General features: G+C 41.6%; 1 protein-coding gene across 10 annotated transcripts in view; it reads left to right on the top strand.

Moving 5' to 3' along the window:
• The first annotated feature begins 858 nt into the window (after positions 1-858).
• Positions 859-22,872, top strand: part of cntrl (centriolin) — a 226,409-nt gene continuing 204,395 nt past the window's right edge. For 6 of the 10 annotated variants that reach the window (XM_035786378.2, XM_035786376.2, XM_052462627.1 and 3 more), the window contains exons 1-5: positions 861-989; positions 8,360-8,625; positions 8,716-8,846; positions 16,796-16,926; positions 17,079-17,220. In XM_035786378.2, coding sequence (XP_035642271.1) covers positions 8,367-8,625; positions 8,716-8,846; positions 16,796-16,926; positions 17,079-17,220 — 663 coding nt within the window. In that variant the 5' untranslated portion in view covers positions 861-989; positions 8,360-8,366. Of the gene's footprint in view, positions 990-8,359; positions 8,626-8,715; positions 8,847-16,795; positions 16,927-17,078; positions 17,221-22,872 lie in introns of all 10 variants that reach the window. The other 4 variants (XM_052462629.1, XM_052462630.1, XM_035786375.2 and 1 more) reach the window with 3 other exon arrangements.

Raw genomic sequence — 22,872 nt, 5'->3', positions numbered from 1 at the left:
CACCTCAGGAGTAAACGTCAGTTGGCTTTTCATAGCTGATCATTCAGAGTATCTCTACCGCTCCTGCTGTCGCTAGAGAGTTGAAGACAGCAGGTCTGGGACAGGTAGTCATTGAAAATAAGAATGTGTTCTTAACTGACTTGCCTAGTTAAATAAAAGGTCAATTACATTTAAAAAAAATAGACACGAGCCACATGGACCTGGAGGTGTTATTTTGGTAGTTCAAAATAATACACGTTTCACTATCTTTCAAAAGTTGGCATATAGAGCTCGGTAGGAAACGTGTGCTCAAGCTGCCATCTTGGAGCCTCCTCCAGGTTGAGGTTCCCAGGGTTAGAGTAGAGTAGAAGTTGTCATAATGCTGAGGCAGTGAAGAAAGTAGATGGGTCAAGTGGGAGGGATCCTGAGAGGAGTGGTGTGAGTAGTTGATCTGTACCAGTACAGAGGGATAGGCCAACAAGTGATATATGTTTCAGTTAGATTGGATTTTTTGCATTTATAGCAATGGTTATGAACTGTACTGCAGGGATGGAACGTAAAGCCGCGGAAAATGTAGGTTGTGGTGGCAGCTGCAGAGGTATTTTCGTGTGAGAGACATAACATCAGAAGAGTTACAGGGTGTGTTAAGTGGTGGTGTCCCACCCTTTCAGGTTGTTGGCTTGAGGTAGGACTAAATATATTTAAATAGTGGAGTAGGGTGGTGTTATTTTGTATTTTTTTGTGAGTGTATTGTTAGATGGTAGGTTACATGTTTATTTTTTCAAGCAAAGTATAAGGAAGTTGTACTCCAGTCTAGTAGGTGGCGGTAATGGGACATTTATTGGATGCCAACCGCCGTTAAACCTCATCAAAGTAGTAGTATTTGGTCAAGTTGTAAAGTGCTCTGTATCGCTTTGGTTACTATGGAGGCAGTTGGTTAGCTAGCTACGGTAATGCTAGCCGTTAAATTCCCACACACAGGACCGAGGATCACAAACAGTCACAAAAATGTGAGTTGATAGTTAGGGACTATAGCCAAGGTTCTGTCTGTATTTTTGCCAACATTTAGTTATTGACAACCTTGTTCTGTTCAATGTTCTCTACCTAACGTTATATAGCTACAGTACCGTTATAGCTAGGAACGTCAACTAGGTACTAAATAACGTTACCCCAATTCATGTTAAGTTCAGAATAATACTAACGTTAGCGTGGAACCCCGTAATATCGGCATATTCAACAGCGTTTAAGAAATGTATTACCTTCAACACTGTTATCTTGTGATCAAGTCATCGATGTTTTGTGATTATTGGTGTCATAAAAATGTTAGCTAACGGGTCAGCAATTAGCATGTTTGACATTTCAGTGGAAATACTAATGTTATCAGCTTTTTGATAAACGGCTTAGCAAAAAAATACGTCCCGTATTATCCGCATACGGTGCCCAGTTATCGGCCACCTTACTATTTTGTTAAATTACAAGATATCTGTTTCATTTTGTTAAACAATTAGAAACCAACCCCGTATCCGAAGTGTTTACTAGATAGTTGGCTAGCCTTCTGGTAATTTGTTTTCTCGCATGTCAACTTTTCATTTGCGTAGCCCGTTGCGCCCTCCCGTGGACTCTTAAAAAATGTTTCTTCACCAACATATTCAGTGTTGTAACCAAATAATGTGTCGTCATTTGTTTTACAGATTAATCTTATGTTTTGAAAAAGTAGATATACATTTGTTTAAATAAATACAACTAATTTCAGTCATGTGCATTGATAAACAATGTAAACACTGTTGGAGTTTGTTGCAAAGATGCACTTGGAAAGTAAAGGAAGAAATGCACATAATGGGTTGAATAAATATATATTATATTTTAGACATGTTTCTTTTCTTTTTTTTTTCAAATAAATAATTTCATATGAAAACAAACAAAACAAACAATTACATCTCAACCTCCACCCCTATATTGTCACAAAAATCCAGCTCCACCGCCAACTATAGATCTCACTCTACACACCTGCAGTGGAACCAGTGCTAGCAGAAGTCACAGCACACCCATGGCACCTCGGACCTACACTCTTGCGGGGGAGCTTGCAGGTGGATCACGCACCCCGCAGTGAGCACAGCAGGTGGTGTCTTCTTTTATTTGGAAAAAAACAACAACAAAAAACACAAATTGATTAACATGGTTTTGCAAAATGTAGAAGTACTACAGCAACAATAGTAATTGGTACAAATGAGAGAGAGAAAAATAAAGATTATGAAGTACCTGAGAGTTCTGCCATGGGTGGCATGACAAAGGTGGCCGGTGGAGCTTTTCTCTTTCCCGTGCTGCGGTTAAGAGAAAAAGTAGTGTTAGACAGACCATGTTTCATGAAAACCATTCTCAACTTTTTTACATCAATACCTCTGGAGGAAGCTGCAGAAGTTTTGGAGGGGGTGGACATGCCTTGTGGGCTGGTGCTATGGACTGTAAATATGTAAAGAAAGAAACAAAAGTTAAAACATTGCAGTTTTATAAAACACACAAGTAATTGTTTTGTAATTTAATGTGTTTACCTGTGGAGGTGGCTGTATTCAAATTGCAGGGGGCAGGGACACCAGAGGAGGCTGCTGTGGTGGTGTGACCAGGGGAGACTGAGGAGGCAGTTGGTCCAGAGGAGGCCGGTTTGGTGGTGACAGACATGTGGGGTGGTGTGGTGGTGGTGGACGAAACTGCCAATGATGGCTTGGAGGAGCTGGTGTTGGTGGGGTTGAGGGGCCGATTATGATGTGGCCGGAAGAGTAGGCACATGGCCTTCTACTGTAGCTGGGGGCTCCTGCGGCTCCTACAGGTGTTGCACACTGGGAGGCACTGGCAGCTGTCAGGAGTGGTTCCAGCGGGAGGTCCAGCGGAGGCGGTGGCATCAATGGTCTCATCCATGGCAGCCCTCTCCTGTGTTCTGAGGGCTGCCCGACCCTCTTTCTCCTCTGCCCTCTCCTTCTCACCCCTCTCCTGCCTCTGTCGCGTGTATCCTTTCCCGGTGAGGCATGTAGCGACCACAGGTAGTCTTCTGTATTTGTCAACTTCAGGACAGTAATGATGTGCCCCAGGTCCTTTGCTATCTATTAGGGGGTGCTCTTCTAGGGCTGGAGCAGGGAATGGGACTGGAGCAGGGGCTGAGGGTCCTCCTGTGATTGCTGGGGAGGAGGTGCTGATAGACGGTACAGTGCTGGTTCCAGGAGAGGGGGTAGTGGGACCCGGTAGGGACCGATACGGCACTAAATGGGACACTTCAATGGCTGAAGGGTCAAAAGGGAAGAGGCCATACTTAAACCCTTCCACCATGTAGCGCATGTCCTTGCAGCGCTTGTACGGGTAGCGGAATACTCTGGTCAAAATGGCTGAGGTCTCCAGCTACCTTGGAGTGTGTGGGAAGACAAACAGGAGGACCCTCAGCCCCCGCCACAACCCCTTCCCTTAGTGCTGCCGCGAGCACCTCCGGGTCCATGTGGCTCTTGTGTCCATTTAAAAAAATATATATTTTACCTTTATTTAACTAGGCAAGTAAGTTAAGAACAAATTCTTACTTTCAATGACGGACTAGGAACAGTGGGTTAACTGCCTTTTTCAGAGGCAGAGCAACAGATTTTTTCCTTTTCAGCTCGGGGATTCGATCTTGCAACCTTTCGGTTACAAGTCGAACACTCTAACCACTAGGCTACCTGCCGCCCATTGAAGAGTAGGCGTTCTTTCACTGCATGCTGAATGAAGTGCTGAAACCACTTCCTGAACAGGTCTCTGTCAATGTAGCCACTGTTTGACCGTCCATACAAGGCTTGGGGGTGGCCTCCCAATGTGTAGTGGCAACTGAGGAAACACTCCGGGTAGATGACAAATGGGGGGACATCCTCCCCAGCTGTGTTGAAGCAGGCCAGCACTGTGATGTGCTCCTTGGTCCCCGGAGCCTGCTGGTACACGTGTTTTGCGCCCCGGGGAGCCAGCACTTTGTGCCTGCTCTGGTCGCTACGGAACCCAGACTCATCGCAGTTATGGATTTGTTCTAGGTTTCTCCCTCAATCCACTCTCTCTCTTCCAAGTGCTGCTCATATGAAGTAAAGAAGGTGTCTATCGACAGATGTGGGGTACACTCGGCTCTCCCCTATCTAGTTTGTCCGGCCTCCTCATGCTCAGGTTCTTGTGCCTCTTCCTGAACATTTCCCACCACCTTTTCCCCAGCGGTGGGATTGTTTCCCATAGGTGCCGAAACCTACAATATAAAATTGTCCATCCAGGATGAAAATGTTTGTTTTGGTATCACCATACACATCCACATTTACATCACACACATTGAGAACAGTCAGTCCAGCATTCTACATACATAAACGCATAGAACACCAAATACCTGCGCAGTAGATACATGGCTGGCGCAGTAGATACTGTGCTGCACCAGATAATTTTCATCCTCTGGTTCAAGCGATGTGGGTGGTCCACTGCAACAACCATGGGTTACCCAGCCGGCGGCTCAGCCAATCCGCCACGGTCTGCCGAGGTGCACCTTGGTAGATAAGAAAATAAAACTGTTACTAGTAGATAAAATTAATATACACGTGGTAATCTCCTAAAAACAAAAGATGCCTAACCTTGGCAGCCTGGCAGATCGCCATCCCTGCCCCGCAGTCCTCCATGGCATGTAAAAATGTCCACTTCACTCCACTGCTTTCTCTTGACTTTCTCCATGTTGTGGTGGTAAATACATGTCGCTAACTAATAACTTGGCACACTATACACGTTTTAGAAAAATAAGTTCATCTGAATATGTATAAACATTTACATTTCAGAGCTAAGACATTGAAAGGTGTTGATGAAAGTTATCACAATAACAAAGTGTACCCATGTTTTTTGTTTGATATCTGTAATGAAAATTAGTGTCCCAATTAGTTTAATATTGATGCATACATTGTAACATTTGACTAAATACTGCCTCTACAGTGGGGCAAAAAAGTATTTAGTCAGCCACCAATTGTGCAAGTTCTCCCACTTAAAAGGATGATTTTCATCATAGGTACACGTCAACTATGACAGACAAAATTAGAAAAAAAAATCCAGAAAATCACATTGTAGGATTTTTAATGAATTTATTTGCAAATTATGGTGGAAAATAAGTATTTGGTCTATAACAAAAGTTTATCAATACTTTGTTATATACCCTTTGTTGGCAATGACAGAGATCAAATATTTTCTGTAAGTCTTCACAAGGTTTTCATACACTTGCTGGTATTTTGGCCCATTCCTCCATGCAGATCTCCTCTAGAGCAGTGATGTTGCTGGGCAACACAGACTTTCAACTCCCTCCAAAGATTTTCTATGGGGTTGTGATCTAGAGACCGGCTAGGCCACTCCAGGACCATGAAATGCTTCTTAAAAAGCCACTCCTTCGTTGCCCGGGCGGTGTGTTTGGGATCATTGTCATGCTGAAAGACCCAGCCACGTTTCATCTTCAATGTCCTTGCTGATGGAAGGAGGTTTTCACTCAAAATCTCACGATACATGGCCCCATTCATTCTTTCCTTTACACGGATCAGTCGTCCTGGTCCCTTTTCAGGGAAACAGCCCCAAAGCATGATGTTTCCACCCCCATGCTTCACAGTAGGTATGGTGTTCTTTGGATGCAACTCAGCATTCTTTGTCCTCCAAACACGACGAGTTGAGTTTTTACCAAAAAGTTATATTTTGGTTTGATCTGACCATATGACATTCTCCCAATCTTCTTCTGGATCATCCAAATGCTCTCTAGCAAACTTCAGACGGGCCTGGACATGTACTGGCTTAAGCAGGGGGACACGTCTGGCACTGCAGGATTTGAGTCCCTGGCGGCGTAGTGTGTTACTGATGGTAGGCTTTGTTACTTTGGTCCCAGCTCTCTGCAGGTCATTCACTAGGTCCCCCCGTGTGGTTCTGGGATTTTTGCTCACCGTTCTTGTGATCATTTTGACCCCACGGGGTGAGATCTTGCGTGGAGCCCCAGATCGAGGGAGATTATCAGTGGTCTTGTATGTCTTCCATTTCCTAATAATTGCTCCCACAGTTGATTTCTTCAAACCAAGCTGCTTACCTATTGCAGATTCAATCTTCCCAGCCTGGTGCAGGTCTACAATTTTGTTTCTGGTGTCCTTTGACAGCTCTTTGGTCTAGGCTATAGTGGAGTTTGGAGTGTGACTGTTTGAGGTTGTGGACAGGTGTCTTTTATACTGATAACAAGTTCAAACAGGTGCCATTAATACAGGTAACGAGTGGAGGACAGAGGAGCCTCTTAAAGAAGAAGTTACAGGTCTGTGAGAGCCAGAAATCTTGCTTGTTTGTAGGTGACCAAATACTTATTTTCCACCATAATTTGCAAATAAATTCATAAAAAATCCTACAATGTGATTTTCTGGATTATTTTTCTAATTTTGTCTGTCATAGGTGACATGTACCTATGATGAAAATTACAGGCCTCTCATCCTTTTAAGTGGGAGAACTTGCACAATTGGTGGCTGACTAAATACTTTTTTCCCCCACTGTATGTACTGTAGCTGTTGTAAACACAGCCTACAGTGATAGGTGTCAAAAAGTTCATGGTTCAAATGTAATTTTTGCAGATTGTGCAAAACGCCCCTGTCAGAGGACTCCAATTTTGATACGGTAAAAGCTTGACATTCAGTTGTTTTCATGATATGTATTATCTAACGCTTACAATTTATTTCCTTTTTGCTCTAATTGGCAGTTAGATCAACATTTAGCAACCAAGCTAGCAACATTAGCAAATCCGTTAACTATATTGGAGGTAAAAAGTTGGATATTTAATGTTGTTTGGTCTGTCGCTCAGTCGAAGTTTGTTATATCGTAAAATAACAAACTTTTTTTTGTACATCGCGCTGGTCCGTACAATTGACCTTATTTTAGCGCCCAAAAACCGTAATACTTCTAGATCAACTGTAATATCAATGCAATTGTAAAGCACAATTTCTCCCTTTTCCAACAAAATCAATGATGAGCCCTTCATGATGCCCATCTCTGCATGATTCAAGAAGGCATTTGAGCTCCGTCGGGTCTTTTTAAAAATGGGGGGAAGCGAAACCTATTGCGTGATAGTGAGGAGAGATGTCGTGTGGGGAAACAGCTTTTTTCACTCACTGTCCAACTTATCACATTATCACCTCTACAATGTAAATAAAACACTATAAAGAGTTTATATAATGTGTACATACATATTTGAAGGTCTGTGTCAAATTTGAATCAGGTTTTTAAGGGAGGTGTTAGTCATCGTCAGAAGTAAACGGTAGCTTTTGATAGTCATGATAGTTTGCAGTGATGGCGCAAAAAATGACTAGGTATCCCCCTTACCCTGTCCATTTCTTGTTTCTAAACAGTGAGAGAAGTGCTACACTTGGTGGAGAGAGGCTGTAAGACAGAGTTAGTTGCTTTATGCGTGCTGTACGTTACGCCATAACATGTCACGATGTAACGTACAGCGTCGGGAGGGTACGTTTTTTTTTCTCACATTTTCTCCAATACTATAGACCCATTACCATGTCTGTCAATGCTTGAATAGAAACGTAGTTCACACCCCAGATTTATGTCAACACAGTCGCTACTGTCCCATTAGTTTTCTTTGCAGCCTCGTTTGAATGTCACAGTTGCGCACATTTGTACGGAATGGGGTTAGCGTACGTTACAACGCGTATGTATACATGTATACAAATGTGTATACATGTTACTTTTTTGAAAACCCTCAACCTAACTTAACTTACATAAATTGCAATAAAAATCAGTGGTCAGCTAGTTAGAAGGTTGTCTTTAGGTGGCTCGAGGTGGTTTAGTCCTCCAATCGCTAGAAAGTGTCCGAATTTAGGGGGTGGCCGATGTTGGGGAAAAATTAGCTAGCTAACATTAGATAACAATTGCTGACACCATTCAAATCAATGAGGTATTGTAACTTTAAAGCCAATTTATCTCAAAATCATCTTTTTGATAGAGCCTAACTAGCTAACATTGTCGTCCCAAGTGCTTGATATTGTTAATGTTTGTTGCTAGCGTTAGTTGGTTTGACTTGTGTTAATGCACTGATACTGTGAATAAAACAAGTTTGTAAAGTTAGGGTATGTTACGTTAATCAGCTAGCTAATTAAGTAGCAAGCTAGCTAACTAACGACAAAGTTATTTATATCTTGGCTTCTACTAGCCAGATTCATTGGTTTTTGTTTGCTGAAAAGCCCTGATATGACTCAGTTATCTATGGTAGATCTTAAGACTAGCTTCATTCAACAGTCACTAGTTAACTTAGCTAGATATCATAGCTAGCTAATTAATTTTGCTAGCAGCTACCTAATGTTAGCTTCATAAATTGATCAAATCCCCCACTTCACAGCTTCACAATGAAAAAGGGGGTTACCCAGAGGATCTCACCAAGGAGAGGAGCCAAAGTAAGCTTAAGGATGCAGAGTCTGGGCTCACCACTGTTGGACCCTTACAGCCTTACTCCACATCCCACCCGTTTACCTCTCCACCGGACAACCCACTCCAAGATGGACAGTAATCACCAGTTAGACATTACTGATGCGAATGAAGATTGGCTACTCACAGAGACTGTGGCCATTGAAAGTAGAGAAGGACGAGTCTGGTCAAAACATTCAGGTACTAGCTAGCTACAACAATTCCTTTAATGTTTTGCTTTCACCTTTGATCTGTTTGGATGAAACACTCTTTTTGGTCATTTCGGGTTAGATGAAGAGAGTATCCAGGGAATCAGATATATCACAGAGGACCTGATCTCGAGGCTGACCAAGCAGGACAATTTAGCCTTTGTACGGTCCCTAAACCTGGCCGTAACAAAGAGTGGAGACAAGAAATTCAAGGTAAGAACTATGCGATGAAACTTAAATATCCTTTTCCATCAGTCGGATTTAACAATCACCAAAGCAGCACCACGTAGATCAGTGGAGGCTGATGACTAGAAACATTTAGGAGGATGGGAGACCCACGGTAAAGGCACACAGAGACAACAAAGCTTGTTTTCAATATCGTCAACGATAAATTATTTTAACCCAAAACCTTTTAATAAAGACATTTATAGTAAAATACAATGGGGAAGGGAATGAGAGGGCTACTTTAGAATTTGGAAGGGATTCTGAGCATAGAGTGATTAACTGTGGTGCAGGACAGGGGTTGAGGTGTTCAGAGTATCGGTGTGCCGATCTTGTCATAATTGTATCTTTTTTTTTATCACACTTTGATACTCGTAATTGGATTTACTCGTGATCGGAAAACCCAGAAGTGCGCTTTTACATGCCAGTAAAGCCTATTGCTCAAGTGTGCATTACTCTACTATCACTTGGAGTGCATCTCACAGTGCATCGTTATGTTCCTTCACACACATTGTAAATGACCTCGATAGATGAAAATGCACATGATTTACTTACTTAGTCCTATTCAAGCGAACACTTTCTCTCCCGACACTTATGCCACAACATTTGTACAATTAAAATAAACAATCGACATTTGTCATTTTATTTTTGAATGATCTCCTGCTTGATAAACATACCTGGGTGAGAAAAATAATAGCAAGCAAGCATGGGCTTGGATCGTGATATAACACGTCAGCAATGGAATAATTATACGGACAGACTAAGTAGACAGAAAAAAACAACCATATGACTTCAGCAAAGTCGGCAGGATATTATTAGATTGAACAACAATGACTAGCTACGGATTCTGATTCATACACAATGTTTGGAGAAGGGAGACTTGTGCCATGAGACGAGTGACCGTGTGAGTGAAACAGAGCTTGTTCTAATCCAATCGTTGCAGCAGGCTCAACCGATACCCCGACCGTTTCTTTACAGACTGAAGAACTAGCCAATAGTTGTTTAGAGCACACAGCGCTTCACACTGAGTGAAAGAGCGATGCGTGCTGGCAGCTGAATGCACATTTTTTTTAGATCACAGATAATTACAAAAAATCTGTGTCATAATCGTATTTGGAAAATTCTCCATATGCGTTACGATACTAATTTTGTCTGAAGGTATTGTGACGTGGAAAATACATTGGATTTGAAAAAAGTCATCAACAATTGTTGTTTTTAGGGAAAAATTTAATCCACAGGTTTCAAATCAAATTTGATTTGTAATATGCGTTGAATGCAACAACCTTATTGTGAAATGCTTACTTACAAGCCCTTAACCAACAATGCAGTTAAGATTAATAAGAGTTAAGAAAATATTTACTAAATAAACTAAAGTAAAAAAAGTTATAAAATTACAATAACTAGGCTATATATATGGGGGTACCAGTACCAAGTCAATATATTAGGGTACATGTTAGTCGAGGTAATATGTACATGGAGGTAGGGGTAAAGTGACTATGCATAGATAATAAACTGAAAGTAGCAGCAGCGTTAAAAGGGGGGTCAATGGAAATAGTCTGGATAGCCATTTGATTAGCTGTTCAGCAGTCTTATGGCTTGGGGAAGGAAGCTGTTAAGGAATGTTTTGGACCTAGACTTGGCGATCCAGTACCACTTGCCGTGCGATAGCAGAGAGAATAGTCTAGGGTGGCTGGAGTTTTTGGCAATTTTTAGGGCCTTCCTCTGACACGGCCTGGTATAGAGGTCCTGGCTGGAAGCTTGGCCCCAGTGATGTACTGGGCCGTACGCACTACCCTCTGTAGCACCTTGCGGTCTGATGCAGAGCATTTGCCATACCAGGCAGTGATGCTCTCGATGGTGCAGCTGTAGACCTTTTTGAGGATCTGAGGACTCATGCCAAATCTTTTCAGGCTCCTGAGGGGGAATAGGTGTTGTCGTGCCCTCTTCACGACTGCCTTGGTTGTGTTTGGACCATGATAGTTTGTTGGTGATGTGGACACCAAGGAACTTGAAGCTCTCGACCAGCTCCACCACAGCTCCATCGACGAGAATGGCGGCGTGCTCGGCTTTCCTTTTCCTGTAGTCTACGATTATCTCCTTTGTCTTGATCACGTTGAGGGAGAGGTTGTTGTCCTGGCACCACACTACCAGGTCTATGACATCCCTATAGGCTGTCTCATCGTTGTCGGTGATCAAGCCACCGACCGTTGTCGTCTGCAAACTTTTGTCACCAATTGGCAACAGATTGTAATGCGCATATTTTCTTTATGCAGATTTTGAATATTCGCATTTTCTTACCAGTTGTATGTTTCCGCCAAACTGGCTTGTTGCAGATAAAAATCAGTGTGTGATAACAGTGCACACGAAATGTACTTTTTCGTTAAAGTTTTAATATACTGAATTATAATCTAAAGTTCAATGTGTTTCCATTGCATTTTCAAATGTCAATAGTTTTGTCACAATAATGGTTGCGTTAAATAGCAAATGTGCCTACTCTGGTTGGCGCGTGCGCTCTAGCCAGAAGATAGTGTGGCAAGGCTGTCTACATAATGAGATTATTATTATTATTATTACTTTTACCACCCTGTGAAGTTCATCATAAATTATTTAATTTGTAGCATAATAAACTGCATGGTTTCATGATTCGTAGTGGAAGGACCACACACCAGATCATCGCGTAACTCCAAGTTTACTTTCGATATGATGGTTTTTATATCAATATTTGTGCACAGCTTAGCGGTTAAGAGCTTTAGCCCAGTAACCAAAAGCTTGTTGTTTCGAATCCCTGAGATGACTGGGTGAAAAGTCTGTCGATGTGCCCTTTAGCAATGCACTTAACCCTAATTGCTCCTGGTGCTTCTACACCTGCATTGCTTGCTGTTTGGGGTTTTAAGCTGGGTTTCTGTACAGCACTTTGATATATCAGCTGATGTAAGAAGGGCCATATAAATACATTTGATTTGATAAGAGCGTCTGCTAAATGACTAAAATGTAATTGTCATAAAGGTGTTTCCACCGCCATTTCTTGCATAATTAATTTTACAGACACAAAGATCCCACCATCGTGAATGAACAAATTATGTCGGCATTTATAAAATTGTTTTGAAACTTCCTGTTTCCATCACAGCTGTCTTGATTATTATTATTTTTTTGCTATGACTTTACTTGCGTAAAATGCTTGGAAATGGATGGAAACATGTTAGTTGTAACCAAATTTCAGTATAGACAAACATTGTGTAAAATATGTTGAATTTGTACCACTATTAGAAGAAAAAAAAACAATAGGCTGGGCACAGCACCTACTGGAGAATTGATCTTCATCTACCCTTTGGTCTCCCATCCAGGGTTTTAAGCAAGCCCTGCATAGCTATTGTCACTGACTATTACCAATGTGTCATCGTGAGAATGATTAAGAAATCTACACTAAAAACTAAATAGATTCACTGTTGCTATCAGTCCAAAGGGTAGGTTTACAGAGCAAATGAAATGTGACCATACTTTATCATTCATGTATCATCAAAAATGCTATTTAAGCCTATATAGCATTTGCAAAGTCATCAACAGCTATTGTTGCAATTCAACACAGAATTCAACTTACAAATAGACAATACAATAGGTCTAGGGTTTCAAGCTCTGGTTGATTTTAAATTGTATGATATGTAGTGATATTGAAATGTGCTTGGTTGTCAATGCAACCAAATACAGTATCAACATTTGAAGGAGATGTATCTTCTGCTTGGATAGTACCTTCTGTGCACGTCTCCAAAAAAAATCAAAGTTAAACCTAAAAAAAAAACAATCAAAGTTAAAGAATAGGACTATAAACCAAACGATATTTAAATTTGATAGAATTAAATCAAACTTCGATGTTTGGTTGAGATGGAGATGTGAATCCAACACAGCAATTATTAATTTGTAGAAAAGCTGGAATTAAAACCAGTCAGTGGCAGAAGATGAATCCCCTTTAAATGATGATATTTGGTTGCGTTGTCAACCAAACACAATTCAATATAACTTTAGGCTATTTACTGTATTACAAAAATAATATAACAAATGTAACATTCAAGATTAAAATTAGTAACATCCATGGCCACATTGAGGTTACTGTAACTATGCATTTTTTTCCTTCTCTAATCATATAAAGCGTGCATGTTCAAGATTGCATGCATACTGTATGTTGTTGCAGGTCTGTGGAGATCTTCACAATTGCTGTAATAATCTGCACATAATCTTGAACAGTATTGGTCAATTGCACCATGTACAGTGCATTCGGAAAATATTCAGATCCCTTGACTTTACACATTTTGTTACATATTCTAAAATTGGTGAAATAGTTTTTTCCCTCAATCTGCACACAATACCCCATAATGACAAGCAAAAACTGTTTTTGACAGTTTTGCAAAGTTATATAAAAAAAGGATAAAACTGATCACATTTACATAAGTATTCAGACCCTCTACTGTACTTTGTTGACGCATCTTTGGCAGCAATTACAGCCTTGAGTCTTCTTGGGTATGATGCTACAAGCTTGACACACCTGTATTTGGGAAGTTTCACATTCTATTCTGCAGATCCTCTCAAGCTCTGTCAGGTTGGATGGGAAGCGTCGCTGCACAACTATTTTCAGGTCTGCATAGATGTTCGATCGGGTTCAAGTCCGGGCTCTGGCTGTGCCACTCAAGGACATTCAAAGACTTGTCCCAAAGCCACTCCTGCGTTGTCTTGGTTGTGTGCTTAGGGTTGTTGTCCTGTTGGAAGGTGAACCTTCTCCCCAGTCTGAGATCCTGAGCGCTCTGGAACAGGTTTTCATCAAGGATTTCTCTGTACTTTGCTCCGTTCATCTTTCCCTCGATCCTGACTAGTCTCCCAGTTCCTGCCACTGAAAAATATCCCCACAGCATGATGCTGCCATCACCATACTTCACCGTAGGGATGGTGCTAGGTTTCCTCCAGACGTGATGCTTGGCATTCAGGCCAAAGAGTTCAATCGTGTTTTCATCAGACCAGAAAATCTTGCTTCTCATGGTCTGAGAGTCTTTAGGTGCCTTTTGGCAAACTCCAAGCTATCATGTGCCTTTTACTGAGGAGTGGCTTCCGCCTGGCCTCTTCCATAAAGGCCTGATTGGTGGAGTGCTGAAGAGATGGTTGTTGTTCTAAAAGGTTCTCCCATCTCCACAGAGGAACTCTGGAGCTCTTTCAGAGTGACCATTAGGTTCTTGATCACCTCCCTGACCAAGGCCCTTCTCCCCCGATTGCTCAGTTTGGCCGGCCGGCCAGCACTAGCAAGACTTTTGTTGGTTCCAAACTTCTTCAATTTAAGAATAATGGAGGCCACTGTGTTCTTGGGGACCTTCAATGCTGCAGACATTTTTTGGTACCCTTCCCCAGATCTGTGCCTCAACACAAATCCTGTCTCTGAGCTCACTGACAATTCCTTTGACATCATGTCTTGGGTATTTTGCTTTGACATGCACTGCCAACTGTGGGACCTTATAAAGACACCTTTCCAAATCATGTCCAATCAATTTAATTCACCGCAGGTGGACTCCAGTCAAGTTGTAGAAACATCTCAAGGATGATCAATGGAAATGGGATGCACCTGAGCTCAATTTCATCTCTAGGAGACAATGAGTCTCATAGCAAAGGGTCTGAATGCTTATGTAAATAAGCTATTTGGAAAAATGTCTAACAATCTGTTTTCACTTTGGCATTATGGGGTACTGTGTGTAGATTGATGAGGAAAAACATGTACTTAATGCATTTTAAAATAAGGCTGTAACATAACAAAATGTGGAAAAAGTCAAGGGGTCTGAATACTTTCCAATGCACTACACTTTTAATGTGATCTCAACTGTGAACCAGGTCATTTGGTTCTGCTATTAGATGAAGCACAGTGATAACATGAATCTGTTGTATAAATAAACATCTGACATTGTATTCCTATTTGAACTTTGCTGTGTTTTAAAGTGGTTGAAAGTGCAGTCATAGGCATTTCGGTGACAACTTTAATTTAAGATCCAATGCAGCCAGTTTTATTTTATTTAACTAGGCAAGTCGGTTAAGAACAAATTCTTATTTACAATGACGGCCTGCCCCGGCCAAACCCTAACCCGGATGATGCTGGGCTAATTGTGCGCCGCCCTATGGGACTCCCAATCATGGCCAGTTGTGATACAGCCTGGAATCAAACCATGGTCTGTAGTGACACATCTAGCACTGAGATGCAGTGCCTTAGACTGCTGCACCAATCGGGAGCAAAAACAAATAATTTCTGAGTAACAATAAAGTACCTTACTGTGATTGTTATAATTTAAAATGGCCAAATAGAAACAAAAATATCTTCTTAGCAAAGAAACATTTCTCAAGCAAGAATTTTGCTGAGACTGACTGGGGGTGGTCTAATTGGGCAGATGAAAACTAGCTGTTATTGACAGAGGTTTGTAAACTCTCTTTCTTATTGGTCTATTAAAACATTTACTGATGTCACCAGGCAGGCCAAAACTCCACCACACCAAACAGGTGGACATTTTAGGTCGGTCTTTTTAAACAGCTCTTACACAAAAAGGGCATTATCATAATTTTCTGAATTTCACAGCATTATTCCAATCTCATAGTGTGGGAATATGTATAAAACACAAGCAGGAAATTCAAGATTTTGACTGCACAGGGTCCTTAACCAAAAATCATGGTTGTGCTTTTAAATGGTTGAAATTGTATGGTAACACATTGGAAATTAAACTACATTTTTGCTGTCTTTGAGTGGTTAAATATAGTTTAATCTCATTGATCAACGTCTCAACCAAATATTACCTGACTTCCACATTGAAATGACGTGGTGTGCCCAGTGGGATCAAATGTAGATCAAATTAAACTTTCCTGAATTAAAGCCCTGATCATCCACATACCTGACAATAACTAAAAACTGCAAGCGACAGATGTCAGTGGTTTCATCCATTTGCCATGCGAAAAAATGTGCTGCGTCAACCTCTTTTTAAATCACACTTTTAACTTTCTCTCATCTGCCCTTGGTTTGTTGCAGGACGATCAACATGCCCCCTAAAAGCAACTCTTACATGCCCAAAAATGAAGTATCACTTCTTCTTCTTACCTTCTTCTTGTGTTTCACAATTTAACCAGACCTTCCTCCATAACATGATTGATACAGCTTTTTCCCAGAAGCCGGAATCTGATGTAGGCAATGAATGGCTTTCTTCAATAAAAAAAAGGCACCATTTGTCGTTAGCGTTAGCTTGCCATTCTGGTGGAGAAAACTGCACTCTGGTAGCTAGCTACTTGCTACTAAATTTTGCAGGACAAATTGAAGAAAATGACACTACATCGACACAAAAATAAAGATCTAAAACCAAGAAAACAATATATAATCTACCTCAGCTGTCTCCTGTAGTTTGAAGAAACTAATTTGAATTAAATAATGTCCTAAAAACTATCTCAATCAACCCAACAATGTCACCAACTCACCAAGCTTCTAAATCACGCATGCGTAGTACTAGGCTCATTCTCTGATCCTTTGATTTTTATGGACATGTCAGTTCAGACTGCAAAAGCTTTGATGGGTTGGAGGACGTCCTCCGGAAGTTGTTATGTAGATCCATGTAGATCTATGGAAGGGATTGAGGAGCACGAGCCTTCTAGTTTATTTTTGGATTGAAGTCAATGTAGCCAGAGAAGGTTGGAAAATAGCTGTCCTCTGGCTACAGCGTGGTGCGTCCCTAGTGGGTGCTACACCGTGGTGCGTCCCTAGTGGCTGCTGTTGAGATTATTGTAGACCATTGCAAAACATTGTTTTTTTTAATCAGGTATTTGGTGACGTGAATATCTAAAAATAAAAATAAATTTACTGAGTAGAATGTTCCACCTCTGAGGAGCCAACACTGACATAGATACAGATGTAATACAGTGGCATATCTCCTGTGTTTCAGTTCATTGAGAATTTGGAGAAGTGTGAGCACCTGCAGATCCTCAACGTCAGCCATAATGTCATTGAAAAAATTGAGAAGCTTGAAAAGCTGCACAACTTGCGGGAACTACATCTCTCTAACAACATAATCCAGTAAGAGCACAGCACACATAAACAACACCTTTTATTGATGTACTCTGCCATTGGGTTAACAGACTACGTGTATCAAACATTTATTATGATTGCTAATTGTAATATTGTTTTTTGTAATAAAACATTTTAAGAAACGTTGTTTCTTTCTGCAGTAAAATTGAGGGCCTAGAGCACATGGCAAGTCTTCAGCTTTTAAATCTTTCCAGCAATGACATTGAACATGTGCCTCTATGGTTGGCTAAGAAACTGACATCACTCCAGACTTTAAACCTTCAACGTAACAAGATCTCTTCTGTGAGTATCTCTGTTTTTCTCTGTTTTCTTCATCTTGCACCACATATGCACTTCATTTAGTAGCCTGTTTCTATCTTTCCAATTGTAGCTAGTTTATGATTTATAATTTATTCAGGTCAGGGGTGTCATTTCAGTTAAACTTAAAGAATGGCAAAGTGATGGAGTGAGAGGATAAAACAACTATTTGAAGATAATTTACTGCATTTCTACATAAAAACTAAATGCAATTTGGAGAACAGAAATTATCACTTTGTTGCTGTAGCTTCATTCACCTCAATCAATAGGGAACGTAACATTCTACAAACACATGTCATACAATAATTAGCTGCTTGCTACGCACTAGCTCAGAACCATGATTAAAACTCTAGTTTAGCCGAAGCCATGTACTACAGCCATCTTTACATCTGCAATGTGTTGAGAAAAAGTTACGCTATTTCCAGTAACTGCGTCAATGCACTCTCCATAAAGCCAGCCAGCCATACAAACAGCCTTCCCTCCCTCTCCCAGGTGTCCGCATGGTCCTAAAATCATCGGCTACGTAAAAAAAATCCCCATAAAATTTTTCAGTTTAAGCTGGAGATATCTTTTTTGCATTGGATGCGTCTTCATCCACCGCATCTGCGGTGAGCGGTAACGGAGCTAGAGTGGTCTTTGTCAGACAATGAGTCATCCCGAAAATCTGTCTTCTCACAAAATCGTCTGAACGGTTTGGCCTACAAACTATTATGACCCCTTTATGGAAAGATGAGACTCACTCAGTCACTACAAATATACATGCATCCTTCCTAACTCAGTTGCCAGAGAGGAACTGTTGGAACAGTTGCTGGAGAGGAGCTCAGGTATTTCACCATTAAGCCAATGGCGACTTTAAAACAGTTGAGTTTAATGATTGTGATAGGAGAAAACAAAGGCATTGCGTTTGTGCGTATGTGCATACATACATACATACATACATACATACATACATACATACATACATACATACATACAGTTGAAATCGGAAGTTTACATACACTTATGTTGGAGACACAAGTGTTATTTTTTTAAACTTATAATTCACTGTATCACAATTCCAGGGGGTCAGAAGTTTACATACTAAGTTGACTGCCTTTAAACAGCTTGGAAGATTCCAGAAATTGATGTTATGGCTTTAGAAGCTTTTGATAGGCTAATTGACATCATTTGAGTCAATTGGAGGTGTATCTGTGGATGTATTTCAAGGCCTACCTTCAAACTCAGTGCCTCTTTGCTCGACATCATGGGAAAATCAAAAGAAATCAGCCAAGACCTCAGACAAAGAATTGTAGACCTCCACAAGTCTGGTTCATCCTTGGGAGCAATTTCCAAATGCCTAAAGGTACCACGTTCATCTGTACAAACAATAGTACGCAAGTATAAACACCATTAGACCACGTAGCCGTCATACCGATCAGGGAGGAGATGCGTTTTGTCTCCTAAAGATATCTACCTATCTATATCCACAGTAAAACAAGTCCTATATCGATATAACCTGAAATGCTGCTCAGCAAGGAAGAAGCCACTGCTCCAAAACCGCCAGACTACAGTTTGCAACTGCACATGGGAACAAAGATCGTACGATCGTACTTTTTGGAGAAATGTCCTCTGGTCTGAAGAAACAAAAATAGAACTGTTTGGCCATAATGACCATTGTTATGTTTGGAGGAAAAAGGGGGAGGCTTGCAAGCTGCAGAACACCTTCCCAACTGTGATGCACAGGGGTGGCAGCATCATGTTGTGGGGGTGCTTTGCTTTTGGAGGGACTGGTGCACTTCACAAAATAGATGGCATCATCAGGAAGAAAAATGATAAGCATATATTGAAGCAACATCTCAAGACATCAGTCAGGAAGTTAATGCTTGGTTGCAAATGGGTCTTCCAAATGAACAATGACCCCAAGCATACTTCCAAAGTTGTGGCAAAATGGCTTGAGGACACCAAAGTCAAGGTATTGAAGTGGCCATCACAAAGCCCTGACCTCAATCCCATAGAAAATGTGTGGGCAGAACTGAAAATGCGTATATGAGCAAGGAGGCCTACAAAGCCGTGCAATAGATTATGGTCATTGTTGTTAGATTAGCGCTGAAAACGTGATGTAGAACATTGGCCTGTTGGAAACTACAACTCCTTACTACATCGCACAGTCTGGGCATGATCTGATTTATCTGTACAGAAAGTGCAGCGCAATGTGCACATTGAGCTCACAGAAAAAAAACTACGAAATGGAATTCAGATAATTGAACCGACGTTGGTCAGTTAGTTGTTTAAAAATGGAGAAATAACCGCCATTTTGGTTAATCGCTCCGCCCTAGTTGTTTGTAAAGACCTGACATTTCATCCTGTTTTGGTGGGAAGGAGTTTTGGTCCAAAATGTGTTAATAGACACATTTTAGGCCAAACAAATGGTAAATTAGGCCAAATAGGTTGTACATTTAGTTAATAGAGCAAATAGAAAGCGTTCCAAACAGGTCTACGAATAACAGCTAGTTTTAACCTCCCCGCTCAGACCACTCCAAAACAGTTCTAGAAAATTCTTGAGAATGCGCCGACAGATGGTCGCCTCGCTTTGCGTTCTTAGGAAACTATGTAATATTTAGTTTTTTAATGTATTGTTTCTTACATTGTTACCCCAGGAAATCATAAGTCTTATTACATACAGCCGGGAAGAATGATTTGATATAAGAGCAACGTCAACTTACCAACATTACAACCAGGAATACTACATTCCCGAAGCAGATCCTCTCTTCGGAATACCACCCAGGACAATGGATCTAATCCCAGCAGCTGACTGAAAACAACGACGACGCAGAAGAGGCAGAGCAGTCTTCTGGTCAGGCTTCGTAAACGGGCACATTGCTCACCGCTCCAGAGTATACTACTCGCCAATGTCCAGTCTCTTGACAACAAGGTAGACGAAATTCGAATAAGGGTTGCCCTACAGAGAGACATCAGAGATTGTAACATTCTGTTTCACAGAAACATGGCTCTCTCTGATATGTTGTCGGAATCGGTCCAGCCACCGGGCTTCTCCATGCAATGTGCCGGCAATGTGCCCCCCCCCCCCAACTCAAGTAAACACCAAGACGGCCCTCAAGGAACTTTACTGGACTCTATGTAAATTGGAAACTATATACCTGGGGCCTACATTTATTGTAGCTGGGGATTTTAACAAAGCAAATTTGATATCAATGTTACCTAAATTTTACAAGTATATTGATAGCACGACACGTAGGGCTAATACTCTCGACCACTGCTGCTCTAACTTCCGCGCTGCATACAAAGCCCTCCCCCGCCCTCCCTTCAGCAAATCTGACCACAACGCCATCTGGCTCATCCCGGCTTATAGGCAGAAACTCAAACAGGATGTACCAGTGACGAGAACCATTCATTGCTGGTCTGACCAGTCGGAAGCCACACTCCAAGATTATTTTGATCACGCGGACTGGACTATGTTCCGGTCAGCCTCTCAGAAGGACATTGATCTATACGCTAACTCGGTGAGTGCGTTTTATAAATAAGTGCATTGGAGATGTCGTATTCGCTGTGACTATTGAAGTCAACCCTAACCAGAAATTGTGGATGGATGGCGGCATTCGTGAAAAACTGAAACCTCGATCCACCGCATTTAACCATGGAAAGAGGTCTGGTAATATGGCTGAATATAAACAGTGTAGTTATTCCCTCCGCAAGGCAATCAAACAAGCAAAATGCCGGTACAGGGACAAGGTGGAGTCGCAATTCAACGGCTCAGACACGAGACGTATGTGGCAGGGTCTACAGGAAATCGGGGATTACAAAAACAGCCACGTTACGGATACAGACGTCACGCTTCCAGACAAACTAAACACCTTCTTTGCCCACTTTGAGGATAATACAGTGCCACCGTCACGGCTCGCTAACAAAGACTGCGCCCCACCCCTCTCCTTCTCAGTGGCTGACGTGAGTAAAACATTTAAACATGTTAACCCTCGCAAGGCTGCTGTCCCAGACGGCATCCGTAGCCGCGTCCTCAGAGCATGCGCAGACCAGCTGGCTGGTGTGTTTACAGACATATATTTAATCGCTCCCTATCCCAGTCTGTTGTCCCCGTATGCTTCAAGATGGCTACCATTGTTCCTGTTCCCAAGAAGGCAAAGATAACTGAACTGAACTGAACTGAACTGAATGTGAGGTAGCACTCACTTCTGTCATCATGAAGTGCTTTGAGAGGCGAGTCAAGGATCATTTCACCGCCACCCTAGACCCACTTCAGTTTGCATACTGCCCCAACAGGTCCACAGATGACGCAATCACCATCGCACTGCACACTGCCCTATCCCATCTGGACAAAAGGAATACCTACGCTGTTCATTGACTACAGCTCAGCATTCAACACCATAGTACCCTCCGAGCCAGCTAACGGTCATCAGCTAACCCCTTGCTCGGAAAGCTCTTGCCAGTTTGTACAACGCGATTTAACCAGAGCATACCGGACCTATTTTTCTCTCCATATCCCCGGATTCCTATCGCAAGCTCTGAACCTTCTCACCTTCGCAGCTAACATCTCCTGAATGCTAGCTGTCTAGAGCACAACGGATTGTTGGCTTACGAGGCCCATCGAATCCATTCCGAAGCCACTAGCTCGCAGTCAGCTATCCTTTGCTAGCGGTCATCAGCTACCTTTATCCTGGACAACTCTCGCCAGTCTGCACAGCGCCAGTCAAACCAGAGCTAGTCGGACTTATTCTTCTCCATATCTCCGGATTCTTACCACAAGCTCTGAACCTTTTTTATTATATATATATATTTTTGTAAACATTTTTATTATAATTATTTTTTTCCCCCACCTGGAATTATAGCAGCTAACGACCCCTGAACGCACAGCCGCTAATCCGCGGCCTGCTAGCTATCTAGCTATCTATTGGACTGCTGGCTTAAGAGGCCCTTCGGACATATTTCTTTGGCCACTATACATATTTTGCCAATTGGCCTGGTTTACCACACGGAGCCCTGCTGATCCGCCCGCTGATGTAACTGCACAAGGGGGCCACAACAGACTTTCCTCCATCGCTTCATCCCTCTAAGACAGGGGTGTCAAACTCAAATACCCAGTGGGCCAAAATGTAAAACCTGAACAAAGTCACGGGCCAACATTGAACAAATTAACCTTTTAATATGGACCCAAACAAGTTTTGCTTTAACATTGAATATGGAACAAGCATCGCTTATTACCATACAATATATAATTTAATAGTGGAGCAAAATCGAATTTCAAATGAAAAAAACACATCAATGGCATTCATTTATTAAATAAATAAAATTTAAATAAAAATTGTATGCCTCTTTTCTATTTGCAGCCTTCTGATTTAAATACCAAAATCAACTTCTTCCACTGGCTAATAATTTGACAAATAAAATGATAATAAATCAATCAACCATTCAAGCCCATGCCTTGTAGCAAGAAAAAGTGCATCAAGAAAACGTTAATTATTGCACAGTAATCTGATGTGCCCAAGCCAGATACCTGGCATCTCTTCCTGGATGCTAGTTCGTCAATGTCTGGGCTCAAGCTCTGAGCTGAAGAAATCCTCAGTATCGAGCGAAGATGTTCATCAGTCAGACGTCTCCTGTGAGTTGTTTTGGTCATCTTCATCG

This window comes from Oncorhynchus keta, chromosome 14 (assembly GCF_023373465.1).
Source record: "Oncorhynchus keta strain PuntledgeMale-10-30-2019 chromosome 14, Oket_V2, whole genome shotgun sequence".
In the NCBI taxonomy this organism is placed as follows: Eukaryota; Metazoa; Chordata; class Actinopteri; order Salmoniformes; family Salmonidae; genus Oncorhynchus; species Oncorhynchus keta.
The sequence above is the reverse complement of the archived record's forward strand: the minus strand, read 5'-3'. Positions and strand labels throughout refer to the sequence as shown.